Source organism: Crinia signifera, chromosome 9 (assembly GCF_055691185.1).
Source record: "Crinia signifera chromosome 9, ASM5569118v1, whole genome shotgun sequence".
In the NCBI taxonomy this organism is placed as follows: domain Eukaryota; kingdom Metazoa; phylum Chordata; class Amphibia; order Anura; family Myobatrachidae; genus Crinia; species Crinia signifera.
In genome coordinates, this window is record NC_139225.1 from 150,446,496 (window position 1) to 150,463,638 (window position 17,143).

The window sequence follows — 17,143 nt, forward strand, 5'->3', positions numbered from 1 at the left end:
CACTCACCACCCCAGCGCTTACTCTCTGCTCTCTACCCCATGTAGCATCACTCACCACCCCAGCGCTTACTCTCTGCTCTGTGCCCCATGTAGCATCACTCACCACCCCAGCGCTTACTCTCTGCTCTGTGCCCCATGTAGCATCACTCACCTCCCCAGCCCTTACTCTCTGTTCTGTGCCCCATGTAGCATCACTCACCACCCCAGCCCTTACTCTCTGCTCTGTGCCCCATGTAGCATCACTCACCACCCCAGCCCTTACTCTCTGCTCTGTGCCCCATGTAGCATCACTCACCACCCCAGCACTTACTCTCTGCTCTGTGCCCCATGTATCATCACTCACCACCCCAGCACTTACTCTCTGCTCTGTGCCCCATGTAGCATCACTCACCACCCCAGCACTTACTCTCTGCTCTGTGCCCCATGTAGCATCACTCACCTCCCCAGCACTTACTCTCTGCTCTGGACCCCATGTAGCATCACTCACCACCCCAGCACTTACTCTCTGCTCTTTACTCCATGTAGCATCACTCACCACCCCAGCACTTACTCTCTGCTCTGTACCCCATGTAGCATCACTCACCACCCCAGCACTTACTCTCTGCTCTGTACCCCATGTAGCATCACTCACCACCCTAGCACTTACTCTCTTCTCTGTACCCCATGTAGCATCACTCACCACCCCAGCGCTTACTCTCTGCTCTCTACCCCATGTAGCATCACTCACCACCCCAGCGCTTACTCTCTGCTCTGTGCCCCATGTAGCATCACTCACCACCCCAGCGCTTACTCTCTGTTCTGTACCCCATGTAGCATCACTCACCACCCCAGCACTTACTCTCTGCTCTGTGCCCCATGTAGCATCACTCACCACCCCAGCACTTACTCTCTGCTCTGTGCCCCATGTAGCATCACTCACCTCCCCAGCGCTTACTCTCTGTTCTGTGCCCCATGTAGCATCACTCACCACCCCAGCCCTTACTCTCTGCTCTGTGCCCCATGTAGCATCACTCACCACCCCAGCACTTACTCTCTGCTCTGTGCCCCATGTAGCATCACTCACCACCCCAGCACTTACTCTCTGCTCTGTGCCCCATGTAGCATCACTCACCTCCCCAGCACTTACTCTCTGCTCTGGACCCCATGTAGCATCACTCACCACCCCAGCACTTACTCTCTGCTCTTTACTCCATGTAGCATCACTCACCACCCCAGCACTTACTCTCTGCTCTGTGCCCCATGTAGCATCACTCACCACCCCAGTACTTGCTCTCTGCTCTGTGCCCCATGTAGCATCATTCACAATCCCAGCGCTTACTATCTGCTCTGTACCCCATGTAGCATCACTTACCACCCCCCAGCCCTTACTCTCTGCCCCATGTAGCATCACTCACCACCCCAGCAATTACTCTCTGCTTTGTGCCCCATGTAGCATCACTCACCCCCCAGCACTTACTCTCTGCCCCATGTAGCATCACTCACCCCCCAGCCCTTACTCTCTGCCCCATGTAGCATCACTCACCCCCCAGCCCTTACTCTCTGCCCCATGTAGCATCACTCACCACCCCAGCGCTTACTCTCTGCTCTGTGCCCCATGTAGCATCACTCACCACCCCAGCACTTACTGCTCTGTGCCCCATGTAGCATCACTCACCACCCCAGCACTTAGCATCACTCACCACCCAAGCACTTACTCTCTCCTCTGTGACCCATGTAGCATCACTCACCACCCCAGCACTTACTCTCTGCTCTGTACCCCATGTAGCATCACTCACCACCCCAGCGCTTACTCTCTGCTCTCTACCCCATGTAGCATCACTCACCACCCCAGCACTTACTCTCTTCTCTGTACCCCATGTAGCATCACTCACCACCCCAGCGCTTACTCTCTGCTCTCTACCCCATGTAGCATCACTCACCACCCCAGCGCTTACTCTCTGCTCTGTGCCCCATGTAGCATCACTCACCTCCCCAGCCCTTACTCTCTGTTCTGTGCCCCATGTAGCATCACTCACCAGCCCAGCCCTTACTCTCTGCCCCATGTAGCATCACTCACCACCCCAGCACTTACTCTCTGCTCTGTGCCCCATGTAGCATCACTCACCACCCCAGCACTTACTCTCTGCTCTGTGCCCCATGTAGCATCACTCACCTCCCCAGCACTTACTCTCTGCTCTGGACCCCATGTAGCATCACTCACCACCCCAGCACTTACTCTCTGCTCTTTACTCCATGTAGCATCACTCACCACCCCAGCTCGTACTCTCTGCTCTGTGCCCCATGTAGCATCACTCACCACCCCAGTACTTGCTCTCTGCTCTGTGCCCCATGTAGCATCATTCACAATCCCAGCGCTTACTATCTGCTCTGTACCCCATGTAGCATCACTTACCACCCCAGCACTTGCTCTCTGCTCTGTACCCCATGTAGCATCACTCACCACCCCAGCTCTCATTTAATAAGGTAACTTATGGGTGTTTTGGAGCATGAAAGGTAAATGAAGATTTATAGGACATTCAGGCGCTGTGCTGGGCGAGTGGACATCATGAAGAGTGAGATGAGGAGAGTTAGTGACATGGGGTAGACGATTCTGGGCTACAGAGACCGTGTATACAGATGGCCCTTGGTTCTATTTAAATAACTGACTTGGGGTGTATTATTTTTGATCTACAAATAAAGCATGTTGGAACATTTAGGGTTTCAATACCTGTAGGGGAGTAAGCACTGAATAAGTTAAATGACAGAATGTCCTTTTATTGGTCCAAGCCACCGATCATTGGCCACTGCGATAACCCAGCAGTTAGTAAATCTAGTCCCTCATTTATAAACTTCAACTAATAATATATAATCAAAGTGCCAAGAGTGGGCAACTTGTACGCGCACCAGGTGATTATCACAGTATTACAGTTGCCGAAATAAACTGGCCCCATATTTAGGCACATGAAACGAGTTTCGGAAAATGATCAGATTAATTGGATCATTATTGGACAAGAAAGGGCGTATGTGTCTCTGCAGGATAATATATCTGCAGTAGCGCAGGTAATTGGTACTTGAATACAGCATTCTCTTTAGTCACCACTAGGGGGCAGCCTTGTATAAGTTTTGTGCCCAACATGTTCTCGTTCAATGCTAAAAATGTCTCTGTAATTTTATGGTGTTATTGCAGCAATAAAAATGATTTCCGACACTAATTGTGGTCTGTATATTGTATTCTTTTACGCTGTTACATTATGTCCGATGTTGGGTTTGTGAACACTGCATATGTGTCTGATATAGGTATTTAGGTGCTGATTCAGATTTGGAAGTACACTATACCAAAACAAAAAAAAAAGCCAGTAACTGTGCTCCTGGGCAAAACCATACTGCACTGCATGGTGCAGATGTAACATGTGCAGAGAGATTTACATTTGGGTGGGGAGTGTCCAAACGGAATTCTCATTTGCAATGTAAAAAAGCCATCTGTGGGCTCCATGCAAAAGCAGCCAGTATCTACCCTGCACAGAAGATATATAAATGTATTTGCATGGTGACAGGATCTGTTCCGCAGGTGGTGCCAACATGTTTCCTATGTAGCGGCAGAATCTGATTACATGTATGTAGTGCATGTGACACAGAGGTGTAAGTGACCCCTGAAATCACCCTGGTAATAGCAGAACACACGCTGGTATCCGCCCAGGCTAATGTCTCCCTGTCTGTGTAACATCAGCCACCTCTAGCATGCTGCTGTCTGATCACACGCTCTAACCTGTCTCTTACCTTTCCTGCTAACACTTGCTGCATCCCTGCAGTCAGGCGGACGGACTCTTCACGTAAGTCTGTAGCCGTGTTTTTATTGTATGTACAGTATGTATGTAGCCGTGTTGTCCCTGTATGTCTGTTCTGTAGCCATGTTGTCTGTGTCTGTTTGTCTGTGCTTTGTCTCTGCATGTCTTCTTATTCTGTGTGTGTCTGCCTGCGCTGTGGCTCTATTTGTCTGCCCGCGCAGCTGCTGTGTTGTTTCTGGGTGTCTGTTCTGTAACCATGTTGTCTCATGTGTCTGCCTGTGCTGTGTCTTTGTGTGTGTCTGCCTGCTCTGTGTCTGTGTGTGTCTGCCTGCTCTGTGTCTGTGTGTGTCTGCCTGCTCTGTGTCTGTCTGCCTGCTCTGTGTCTGTCTGCTCTGTGTCTGTGTGTCTGCCTGCGCTGTGTCTGTGTGTCTGCCTGCTCTCTGTCTGTCTGCCTGCGCTGTGTGTGTCTGCCTGCGCTGTGTCTGTGTGTGTCTGCCTGCGCTGTGTCTGTGTGTGTCTGCCTGCGCTGTGTCTGTGTGTGTCTGCCTGCGCTGTGTCTGTGTGTGTCTGCCTGCGCTGTGTGTATGCCTGGACTGTGTCTCTGTGTGTCTGCCTGCTCTGTGTCTCTGCCTGCGCTGTGTCTGTGTGTGTCTGCCTGCCCTGTGTCTGCCTGCTCTGTGTGTATGCCTGGACTGTGTCTCTGCCTGCGCTGTAGCCATGTTGTCTGTGTTTATGTGTATGGTGACTTTGTGGATATCCCTTCCTCTCCATATTGCTAGATCTGCTTTCCCCCCTCTGACTTCTCCTGTTACTTTCTGCTTTATCCGTTGTCCTCTTTCTGCCGCCATATGTACCCTCTTCTGTTAACCAATCAGTGTCATGTGCAGGACGGTGGCTCCGGGGGGTCTGTTATACACATTCGCTTTATATTCACCCCTCATTTATCACTCTTCTCCCGTACATTGGCTGCTCCCATGTGAGTCCCTTGTATCCAGTCAGCCCTATGACTGTCACTGTGCCATCGCTGAGCCCTGTCATGCTGGCAGGAAGGGTGGCAGCATTTGCCTAAAGTGTCAGTGTATGTTCGTCAGACTCCACCTGTTGTTGGACTATAAATCCCAGCTTGCCCTGTTGGCCAATGGCCAGATTCTAGGGGATAATGATCAACCATAGGGGTGAGATAATGTACCAACTTTAGCGACTTGTTTAAACCCGTCCTGTGACCTGACACTTGGAAGCAGATGGGTTGGAACTTTATCTCTCTCCAAAGTTTGCCCCCCAGTTCTAGTAGGCCCAACTTCCCTTACTGTGGAATAGATCATCCACATGCACTACTTCAGTCTGGTGCACAAAATGGCTGCCACATACTGCTGTACACCCCCCCCCCCCCCAGGTATTCTACCTCAGGAATATGCAATTGTGACAATGCAGGTGTCCATTTTGTTTGCTGAACTCAAACACTGCCAATCCATTCACTAGAAGCCACTTGTGAATAAGATTGTCTAGGCCACAAAATGGCTGCTTCCACCGTGCAGGAAATGGGCGCTCATTAGTAAATCCTCCAGTCATTGCACCTCCAGGCATCAAAGCTTGTGATTTAATATTAATATGCTTTAGCGGGTAGATTTCCTCCTGCAGATATAGGATAAGCAGCCCGTATAGTCATTAACAAGCGGCTGTATGATTGGATCCTGCGTATAGGTGCTAAGCATGTGATGTATTTGCTGCATGAGGTGCCTGTGCCTCGGTTACTGTAACCGCACGACCGCAGGGGATGTAAACACTTGTAGGCCTGATGCGCTCTCCCGTTTAATTGGATGATTTGATTCCCGGCTGTAACCTGAACCCCATTTTAGAATGTGTCTGAAGCAGGTTTACAGCACGGTGTCATGCACACAGACTCGTCCGCCTGCTGTGCATCTGCAGGGGCCGTCCGCCCTCACCCCGCTAAGTGCCCATAATCCGGTAGTGATTGACTCATAGATCTACATACAGTAATTATCATTTCACCTGCGGCCTGAGAGACCTGCACAGGCCGGTGTGTGTGAGCGCAGGGCTAAGATCTGCTGTCCTAATGTCATTAGCTGTATTCCCAGTCCCTGCTATAATGCAGTATACGCTGCTTGTAATTCCTGTGCTGCAGTATCCGAAGCCTGACAGGGAAAGTGGTGCCATCGAGCTGCTTATTATACTGCTACCTTCTACTCTGAATCATACAGCTAGCAGACTCATCCGGCCTATAGAGAACGCCATATACACGGCTCCAGAACACGTTCTACCAAATAGGTGTCTGATCTATACATATAGCATGTGTGTTGACATATACATATGTATATCTGTGGTATATATTATATATAGCACTGATGTGTGTGTGTGTCTGTGTATATATATCACCCTGCTAGAAACCAGCGAAGGCTAGCCATCGCTGGCCATCTTCGTACGGACGGCTCGCGCACAGCGTACCATTGTCCGATAATCGCTCGTGCTGCGAATTTGTAGCAGATTGAACAAGTCTGAATCGGGCCCATAGTACAAATCTAAAGATAGTGGTGTTAGAGCCGGACTAATATTTACCGGTTTAGGGACCATTACACCTCAACTAAACACCTAACCGTACGTATGTGGCCGAAATGTGCACACGCAAACCCAGACCATCGAGGTAGGGGCCGGATCCGGATTTTGGCGGGCAATCCTGAATAGGCCCCATCATTTCTGAACTGAGTGAGGAAATTAAATACTGTCATTTAATTGATGTCCCAAGTATAGTATCCCGAGCGCATGCGCCGACCCAAATAGCGACTGAAAATGCGAAGGCGTCGTAGTTTGAGTGACAGGAAGCCGGCGTTTGGGAGCAGCAGAATACAATAAAAAACACCCCATTTTTATTGTATTCTGGGTGTGTCTGAGAAAATTCATGTGTGCCCAGGTGGTGTTAGGGTGGGTCTGTGACATCAGCGCTGACCACTGCTTGCCATTTTATTTTCTCCTTCTGGGCAGCGGATGTGTGCTTGCGGTTTCTCTATATAGCGATCCAACCTGAATTAGTCCCTTTTATTTACACCTGCGGTGACCGCGCTAGGTGCAGTCACCTGCTCAGGTACGCCATGTTACTGATTGGCCACTGTAACTGTGCGGATGTGCTGCTGTGTAATGTGCTATGTAATACACAACCGTGCGGTGTATAGTCAGAGATGCCTGGCACCTGGGGAACCCATTACCATGCAGGCGGGGAGCAGGAATAGGGAAGTGTACACATAAAGCACCAGCCTATTATACAGGAAGATTTCTGTGTGCCGGGAAACCCATTTACATTTGTTCTGCAATTTCAGCTTCACCACAGTGGGTTGTGTTATATGGAGGGGTCCCCGGGGGGCTGTTCCTTATAGACGCAGAGCAAATACAATTGTATGATAATAGCAATGCTTGTGCCTTATTATGTGTGTGTTTCTGTGTGTGTGTATAATTATCCTTTTATATGGTGCCACAAGGGGTCTGCCACGCACAGTACTAGCAGCGCACAGCCGTGACCAGGGCTGCCGATAGGGGGGTGCTGTGTGTACAGCTGTCCCAGGGTTCTGGAAGGGCCCGGGCAGCTCATTTTGTCCACCACAACCCCCCCCCCCCCCCCCCCGACTGCCTCCGCTGTGCTGCCTGCTTCTTCAATACAGGACACCGGTCGCCAATTAAAATACTGCACTGGCTTTAGAGCCAATCAGAGCTCATGTACCATTATCCAATTAGAGCGGCTGCCGGTACATGAGCTCTGATTGGCTCACCAGCCAATCCTGCATTTGAATTGTCCGCTGGTGTCCTACATTGAAGAAGCCTGCGCTTCGGGACCTGCAGCAGGAGTCGGGTGGTATGGGGGGGGGGGGTCTTGTGGGCAGAGGGGCCTGGACTGGAAATCAGCCTGGGCCCCAAAATTCCTAGTGGCAGCCCTGGCCGTGACTTCTGGGGTATTCAATTAGGTGCTCTAGTTTTTCAGCTGGAATAAATGGGCTGATTTTTGACCGATGGTCACTATCTGGATATTCAATTATAGACCTTTTTTGCAAGGGATCCAAAAAAGTATGCAGACCCATGATGTGTTACGACGGCTCTGATTGGCTGCTTATCAGGGATTATGCTTCACGCAAAGCATGATCCCCAAACAGTGGCGGCTATCAAGGCTAACTGAATAGCCTCCAGCAAATCCTTTGGCCGCTGTAATTCACAGTGGCTAATTAAATACCTCCATAATACTCGGATCGCCCCCTTACGGGTGTTTCCGTCACCTGCCCAGGCCTCTGCTGTAAGCCTGACACACATTGAAGCTCTTTCTGGTCCCTGCAACCATTTTAACGTGTTGTGGAACTGAAAGTCCCAGCATGATGTGCATGCTGGGAGTTGTAGTCCTGCAGCAGCTAGAGAATCCCCGCTTCCCTGTTTCCGCCTCCGTGTTCTGTCTCATTAACTCCGTCCACTTCTCGCTGGGTACAGAGATTGTGAAAGATTCTGTAAAAATCCTTTTGACCTAAATACAAATTGAATGAAGGAGAAAGTTGGGGAGGGGAGACTGGTGCATGGGGAGCATAAATACAGCCCCCCGCTCCTCTGTAACCGGCCATAGTGATGTATCGTATTGCTCCCCTATTCTGCATCCCCTCCTCTGCCCTCTACCGTGTTATGCAGAACTGTGTGCCTCCACCTCCCCGTGCCAGTACCTCCCCCCCATCTCCTGGGCCGGCTTCCCACCCTGTATCTGAGCTGCAAACATTTACTGACATCTAGCAGTTATTACTGACACGGTATCTAATTGTGTGAACATGGCTGTGTATTATTAGGATGGGGTTCTAGCGGTCTCTGGTTTTGCTGCCGTTCCGAAGTGATGTGATGAGCGCAGAATTTACTGACCTTTATTTCCATCTGACTGATAGATGTCAGTAAATTGATTAATTTTTGGCGATAGCCCTGTGTGCTCGCTCTGCCTGCACAGGCTCCATTGTCTCTGTTACCGTCTCCTCACCCCCCTTTGGGTGTCTCTTTCAGTGTCTCTCGCGGGCAATGTTTTGTCTTTTTGTGTGTGACATTTATCTCAGCAGGTCCCAGTGCAGTTATATGGGCCATCGTCTGCCATCACTGTCTTCCTGGGGCCTGTCGCTGTTACTGTCGCTTCATTCATCTGATCTGACCTGCGTGTTCTTCCTGTAGCCCCTCGTATCATCCTGTACCCCTGTGTCTCTGTTCTGTACCCCCTGTGTCTCTGTTCTCTACCCCCTGTGTCTCTGTTCTCTACCCCCTGTGTCTCTGTTCTCTACCCCCTGTGTCTCTGTTCAGTACCCCCCCTGCGTCTGTCCTGTACCCCCCTGCATCTCTGTCCTGTACCCCCTGTGTCTCTGTCCTGTATCCCCTGTGTCTCTGTCCTGTATCCCCTGTGTCTCTGTCCTGTACCCCCTGTGTCTCTGTCCTGTACCCCCTGTGTCTGTGTTCTGTACCCCCTGTATCTCTGTTCTGTACCCCCGTGTTTCTGTTCTGTACTCCCCTGTGTCTGTGTTCTGTACTCCCCTGTGTCTGTGTTCTGTACTCCCCTGTGTCTCTGTTCTGTACTCCCCTGTGTCCCTGTCCTGTACCCCTGTGCTATCACCCAGTATCCCTGTGTCTCTGTTCTGCACCCCTCCGCTATCACCCAGTATCCCTGTGTCTCTGTCCTGTACCCCTGTGCTATCACACCCAGTATCCCTGTTTCTCTGTTCTGTACCCCTCTGCTATCACCCAGTATCCCTGTGTCTCGGTTCTGTACCCCTCTGCTATCATCCAGTATCCCTGTGTCTCTGTTCTGTACCCCTCTGCTATCATCCAGTATTCCTGTGCCTCTGTTCTGTACTCCTGTGCTATCACCCAGTATCCATGTGCCGCTGTTCTGTACCCCTGTGCTATCACCCAGTATTCCAGTGTCTCTGTCCTGTACCCCTGTGCTATCACCCAGTATCCCTGTTTCTCTGTTTTGTTCCCTGTGCTATCACCCAGTATCCCTGTGTCTCCGTCCTGTACCCATCTGCTATCACCCAGTACCTCTGTGTCTCTGTCCTGTACCCCTCTGCTATCACCCAGTATCCCTGTGTCTCTGTTCTGTACCCCTGTGCTATCACCCAGTATCCCTGTGTCTCTGTCCTGTACCCCTGTGCTATCACCCAGTATCCCTTTTCTCTGTCCTGTACCCCTCTGCTATCACCCAGTATCCCTGTGCCTCTGTTCTGTACCCCTCTGCTATCATCCAGTATCCCAGTGTCTCTGTCCTGTACCCCTGTGCTATCACCCAGTATCCCTGTGTCTCTGTCCTGTACCCCTCTGCTATCACCCAGTATCCCTGTGTCTCTGTCCTGCACCCCTGTGCTATCACCCAGTATCCCTGTGTCTCTGTCCTGTACCCCTGTGCTATCACCCAGTATCCCTGTGCCTCTGTTCTGTACCCCTCTGCTATCATCCAGTATCCCTGTGTCTCTGTCCTGTACCCCTCTGCTATCACCCAGTATCCCTGTGTCTCTGTCCTGTACCCCTCTGCTATCACCCAGTACCTCTGTGTCTCTGTCCTGTACCCCTCTGCTATCACCCAGTATCCCTGTGTCTCTGTCCTGTACCCCTCTGCTATCACCCAGTATCCCTGTGTCTCTGTCCTGTACCCCTCCGCTCTCACCCAGTATCCCTGTGTCTGTCCTGTACCCCTGTGCTATCACCCAGTATCCCTGTGTCTCTGTTCTGTACCCCTCTGCTATCATCCAGTATCCCTGTGTCTTGGTTCTGTACCCCTGTGCTATCACCCAGTATCCCTGTGTCTCTGTCCTGTACCCCTGTGCTATCACCCAGTATCCCTGTGTCTCTGTTCTGCACCCCTCCGCTATCACCCAGTATCCCTGTGTCTCCGTCCTGTACCCCTGTGCTATCACCCAGTATCCCTGTGTCTCTGTTCTGTACCCCTGTGTTTTCCTCTTGTGCAGTACCGCTGTGTTATTTCCTGTACCCCTGTTTCTGCCCCCTTTAACTCTGTGCCTCATACCCTTACCTTTGTGCCCCTGGCTTGTACCTCTGTGCCCCTGGCTTGTACCTCTGTGCCTTTTTCCTCATACCCCCGTGTCACTGTCTCATAGCTCTGTGCCTAAGTCTTGTACCCCTATGTCTCTATTCCATACAAAGTGTCCCTGTACCCCCAAATCCCAATGCCGTACTCTTTGTATGTGCCCTGTACTCCTGTGTCTGTATCCAGTAACCCGTGCCCCTATCCTATACCCCTGTACCTCATTCCCATCCTTTTGTGCCTCCTTCTCATGTCCCCGTTTCTCTCCCGTACCACTGTACTTACATTTTGTACCCCCATGTCTCTGTCTCTTGCCATGTGTCCCTGCCCTGTACCCAATATCCCGTCTCTGCCCTGTGCCGCCTTGTCCCCACTCTGTACCCCTGTGTCATATCCCCCTGTATCCATTCTCTGCCCACTACCTGCCCGTGCCATCCTATTAGTTGTGCCCCCCGTACCCATGCCCCTCTCACATCCCCCCTCTCACTTCTCATTCTCTTTGTAATCCCTGGCTCCCTTCGGCGTGGGTGACATCAGTATGTCTCCTCCCTCCTGCTCCTTCTCTCGCTCCCTCTCTCTCCATCTCTCCGTTGCTCTGTAGACTGCAGAATAAAATCAGGAATCATGCAGATGCTGCGGCTCTCTCCTGCCACATCCATGGGCTGTCTCGCTGCCCTGTCTCTGCCTGCCTGATCCGGCTGTCTCTGGCTCTCTCTCTCTCCCCCCCTCCTCTCCCTCTCCCCTTCATCACTCTCTGACCAGTCTCTCCTGTGTTGCTTATCACATATTTGCTTTTTGCCTGCCAGTCTCATCATTCCACCTGTTCTCCCTCGCGCTCCCCCCTGTTGATCTCTCGCTGCACTCTGCCTCACGGTCTCTCCCATCTGTGTTGCATTTTCTGGTGCTCTCTCGCAGCTTTTTTAACCCTCTCCGTCCCCTTGCGTGTACCATGACTCCCCCAATCCCTACCCTTTCAGGCCTCCTCACCCCCTTCTTCACCCCTCTACCCCAGTGATGTCTCTCCCCCTGGTCATGTTTATCGCTCTGTCTCTATCTGTCTTGACCCTCTTGCTGTGTGATGCGGTCTCAGGTAAGAAAGCCCTGCACGTGGGGGCTCTCTTCCCCATGAGTGGGGGGTGGCCCGGCGGACAGGCCTGCCACCCAGCTGCCCAGATGGCTTTGGAGGATGTCAACAACCGGAGAGACATCTTACCGGAATATGAACTTCGGCTTATACACCATGACAGCCAGGTGAGCGGCAGGATTTGGGGGGGAACGAGGGGGTGTTGGGGGACACCTGTAATGTTGGGGTATCGGTAGGGTGGGTGGGGGGCACATCTGAGACCAGCCGCCCTGGAAGCCGGGACGACACAGAGTTTGGGTGCTGCTAGGTAGCAGTTAGGAAGTTACCTGTCTCACCTGTATGGGACACCTGTATGGTCGGCTTGTAGTCACGGTGACAGCAGGGAGGCAGCATACAGGTGACAATAAAAGCGGGACTCATGTATTAGTCAGTGTCTATGGATAAAAACAGGGACAATTATAGGAGAAGATGTTTTCGGAGTGCGGAGAGGTTGAATGGCCGCAGCAGGTAGGAAAGTGAGAGGGTTCGTGCGTGAAGCCGACAGAAAGTGAGGGGGAGGCAGAGATCTTGTGTGAAAGTGACAGCAAGCAGAAAGAGACTGCAGGGGAGGTGACCGAGACAGCTGTTCCAGCAGAGGGGACGTGAGACCACCGCGGGGGGACCCTGGAGACAGTGTGAGTGACCTTTACTGAGACTGTCTCTGAGGGGGGGAGAGAGAGGGAGCGCAGGGGGTGCAGCCGGTCTCTCTCGCAGGATTACCCCCTGCGCTCCCATTATTCCACTTAGCTCTCACTGTTACCACGGCAACAGAGGAAAGGGTAAAATATTCTGGAGAAGTGAGATAGACGGGGAGAGAGGAATGGGCAGGGGGGGGGAGAGACAGATGGAGAGAGAGAGAGACAGCAACACGAGGTAGAAAGAGAGGATGGGGAGGGAGAAGCAGCAGTCTCGTTACACACAGTACCTGCCCTCGCTGTAACCTACACGGTCTCAGTACACAGATGAAGTATGCATGTCTGCCTTCATATGACTTACTCTTCCCTCCCATTCTCCTGTCTCTATCCTGTGCTGTTCAGTGTGACCCCGGCCAGGCGACACGCCACCTGTACGAGTTACTCTATAATGACCCAATAAAGATTATGCTGATGCCAGGGTGCAGCAGTGTGTCCACTCTTGTAGCAGAAGCAGCACGCATGTGGCATCTCATTGTGGTAAGCGACGGTCTATCTATCTGTGTTACCTGTCTCTCTAATGTTCTCAGTTACTGATTCCTGATCTCTAGGGTCCTCCTGTCACTCTCACGTCTGTCTCTCATCCTGTGTCCTGTCACTCTCACTTCTCTCTCATCCTCTGTCCTGTCACTCTCACTTCTCTCTCCCTCTCACGTCTGTCACTCTCACTTCTCTCTCTCATCCTCTGTCCTGTCACTCTCACTTCTCTCTCATCCTCTGTCCTGTCACTCTCACTTCTCTCTCCCCCTCAGGTCTGTCACTCTCACTTCTCCCTCTCATCCTCTGTCCTGTCACTCTCACTTCTCTCTCCCCCTCAGGTCTGTCACTCTCACTTCTCCCTCTCATCCTCTGTCCTGTCACTCTCACTTCTCTCTCCCTCTCACGTCTGTCACTCTCACTTCTCTCTCTCATCCAGGCTCTGTCCTGTCACAGTCACTTCTCCCTCTCCCCCTCAGGTCTGTCACTCTCACTTCTCCCTCTCATCCTCAGGTCTGTCACTCTCACTTCTCCCTCTCACCCTCAGGTCTGTCACTCTCACTTCTCCCTCTCACCCTCAGGTCTGTCACTCTCACTTCTCCCTTTCACCCTCAGGTCTGTCACTCTCACTTCTCCCTTTCACCCTCAGGTCTGTCACTCTCACTTCTCCCTCTCATCCTCTGTCCTGTCACAGTCACTTCTCCCTCTCCCCCTCAGGTATGTCACTCTCACTTCTCCCTCTCATCCTCAGGTCTGTCACTTTCACTTCTCCCTCTCATCCTCAGGTCTGTCACTGTCACTTCTCCCTCTCACCCTCAGGTCTGTCACTCTCACTTCTCCCTTTCACCCTCAGGTCTGTCACTGTCACTTCTCCCTCTCACCCTCAGGTCTGTCACTCTCACTTCTCACCCTCACCCTCAGGTCTGTCACTCTCACTTCTCACCCTCAGGTCTGTCACTCTCACTTCTCACCCTCAGGTCTGTCACTCTCACTTCTCTCTCTCTCACCCTCAGGTCTGTCACTTCTCTGTCTCTCTCTCATCCTCTGTCCTGTCACTCTCACTTCTCCCTCTCATCCTCAGGTCTGTCACTCTCACTTCTCCCTCTCATCCTCAGGTCTGTCACTCTCACTTCTCTCTATCATCCTCTGTCCTGTCACTCTCACTTCTCTCTATCATCCTCTGTCCTGTCACTCTCACTTCTCTCTGTCATCCTCTGTCCTGTCACTCTCACTTCTCTCTCTCACCATTAGGTGTGTCACTCTCACTTCTCCCTCTCACCCTCAGGTCTGTCACTCTCACTTCTCCCTCTCACCCTCAGGTCTGTCACTTCTCTCTCTCTCTCTCTCTCATCCTCTGTCCTGTCACTCTCACTTCTCCCTCTCATCCTCAGGTCTGTCACTCTCCCCTCTCTCTATCATCCTCTGTCCTGTCACTCTCACTTCTCTCTGTCATCCTCTGTCCTGTCACTGTCACTTCTCTCTCCCTCTCACCCTCTGTCCTGTCACTTCTGTATCTCACCCTCAGGTCTATCACTCTCACTTCTCTCTCTCACCCCCAGGTCTGTCACTCTCCCCTCTCTCTCTTACCCTCTGTCCTGTCACTTCTCTCTCTCTCACCCTCAGGTCTGTCACTGTCACTTCTCTCTGTCACCCTCAGGTCTGTCACTCTCACTTCTACCTCTCACCCTCAGGTCTGTCACTCTCCCACCCTCTGTCCTGTCACTTCTCCCTCTCACCCTCAGGTCTGTCACTGTCACTTCTCCCTCTCACCCTCAGGTCTGTCACTCTCACTTCTCTCAAACACAGTTCATTGGTTGGTGCTTTATCTCCTTTCACTTTATCTCCATTTTATCTCTTCTCCAGGCTTAATATATCTGCTCCATTATACCCAGTCTCTTTATCGCTTTATTCCTCTCTTCCTCTCTCTTTATCTCTCTCTCTATCTTCCTCTCTCTTTGCCTCTCATTACTAAGCACTGGAGATTAATAAAGTACCATACAGTCAGCTCCTGGCACGTTACAGGCTATATTTGAAAAATTACAGGAGCTGGTTGGTTGACACTTTATCTCTCTGGACTTTATCTCTCCCCAAGGCTTAGTAAATCGTCCCCCCTCTCTTTGTCTATTCCTATAGTTTTTGTAGACTTTTTGCTATCTTCTGTTTATTCCTCCTTGGTTGTTGATCGCCCTTTGACCGGTAAAGATTATTGTTTTTTATCCTGTCGATTGTTCTTAGTATTTGTTGCTCTCTCGACCTTGCAGCTGTCTTATGGCTCCAGCTCTCCAGCGCTCTCTAACCGTCTAAGATTTCCAACATTCTTCCGTACTCACCCGTCGGCAACCTTGCACAATCCTACCAGGGTCCAGCTTTTCAAAAAGTGGGGGTGGACGAAGATTGCGACCATACAGCAGACTACTGAGGTCTTTACCTCTGTAAGTGTCTGTTAAGAAAAGATGGGTCATGGCAAAAGTAACAGACTAAGGTGGTACCCCTGGAGGGTACCATATGAAGATTAGGAACTCTTGTTGATGGAGAATATTTATTGAAGTAACCAGAAATGTGTTTTAGGTGTCTCTAAAACAAAAATACCAAACAGGTAGAGTCTTGCATTCTCTCTACACTAGCAAGCTCCATATTACTCCCCAAAGATCTCTCATAAGCAGGCCCCGTACTGCTCCCAGCAGGCCCCGTACAGCAAGCTTGATACAATTCTCTTACAGGACTAGTACTACTCTCTGCAGGCCTCACAGTAGGCCACAGATGATTCCTAGCAGGACCTATTCTACTCACAGAAGGCCAAATACTACGACCAACAGGCCCTATCCAGCAGGCCCCATACTGCTCCTGACAGGTCTTATGGAAGGCCACATACGACATAGCGATCCTAATTTTACTCATAACAGGCCGCGTGCTACTCCCGTTAGGCCCTATCCAGCAGGCCCCATACTCCTCTTCAGTAGGCAACATACAACTCCTAGCGGTCCTAATTTTAATCATAACAGGCCGTATGCTACTCCTGGTAGGCCCTATCCAGCAGGCCCCATATTCCTCTTCAGCAGGCCTCGTGGTAGGCCACATATGACTCTTAGCAGTCCCGTTCTACTCCCAGCAGGCCCCATACTACTCACAGTAGTCCAGGGTCGTACAATCTACACCTGTGCTTCTTCACCATTCCCCAACCTGATACAGTAGTCAATACTACTCCCCTCTTGTCTCCATCCAGCAGGCCCCACACTACTCCCAGCAGGGCCCACACTACTCCCAGCAGGCCCCATACTACTCACCTCTAGTCTCCGTCCAGCAGGCCCCATACTGCTCCCATCAGGCCCCATACTGCTCCCATCAGGCCCCATACTTCTCCCTGTAGGTTACAATATGGTTGACAAATGAGTCTGAGGGATTCAATTACATTCTGAAAACCTTGTTGGGACTAATAAAATAAATATATATTTATTTTTAGTTTTTGATTATCTGGATTATATACTGTTGACCTCACACTTATTACCTTTGGACACCCTACTAGGCCCAACGGTTCTCTAACTGTCTATGAATGTGACATTAAAAATAATTGAACCTGGCTCATTCGACCAATAAAGTATGTGTTACTTATTTTAATTATTGTTACTATTATTATTTTAGATTTTATTAAAACAACCACAAAACTCAAAAGACTTTTCTAAGAAGGGAGATGATATCAAAAGCCCGGTCTGCAGTATCTCGCAACTCATTATCTTAATAACCGGGCCTCCTTTCGCATAGAGATCCCTCAGGACTTTATAATTATAAGACATGTCATACCTTTCCAGAAGCTTCGCTGATTAATTCTTTCCCTTTTTAGACTCTGGATGACCTGGAGGAGCGAGTGAAGGAAGCTGGTATTGAAATCACGTTCCGACAGAGCTTCTTCTCTGACCCAACTGTTCCGGTGAAAAATCTCAAGGTACAGGCTCTCGAGTCTTTGTTGCCTCTTGGGACATGGCTCCTGGTTGGAATTAGAATTCATCCAGTGCAGCGTTCTTCCCGCGAGATTGAGCTT

The 17,143-nt window shown here is 50.8% G+C and overlaps 1 protein-coding gene across 3 annotated transcripts in view; it reads left to right on the forward strand.

Moving 5' to 3' along the window:
* GABBR1 (gamma-aminobutyric acid type B receptor subunit 1) overlaps positions 1–17,143 on the forward strand; it is an 86,789-nt gene that overhangs the window by 30,413 nt on the left and 39,233 nt on the right. For all 3 annotated transcript variants that reach the window (XM_083160267.1, XM_083160269.1, XM_083160268.1), the window contains exons 6-10: positions 3,789–3,809; positions 11,906–12,066; positions 12,976–13,110; positions 15,369–15,539; positions 16,946–17,047. In XM_083160267.1, the coding sequence (XP_083016393.1) occupies positions 3,789–3,809; positions 11,906–12,066; positions 12,976–13,110; positions 15,369–15,539; positions 16,946–17,047 (590 nt within the window). The remainder of the gene's footprint in view (positions 1–3,788; positions 3,810–11,905; positions 12,067–12,975; positions 13,111–15,368; positions 15,540–16,945; positions 17,048–17,143) is intronic.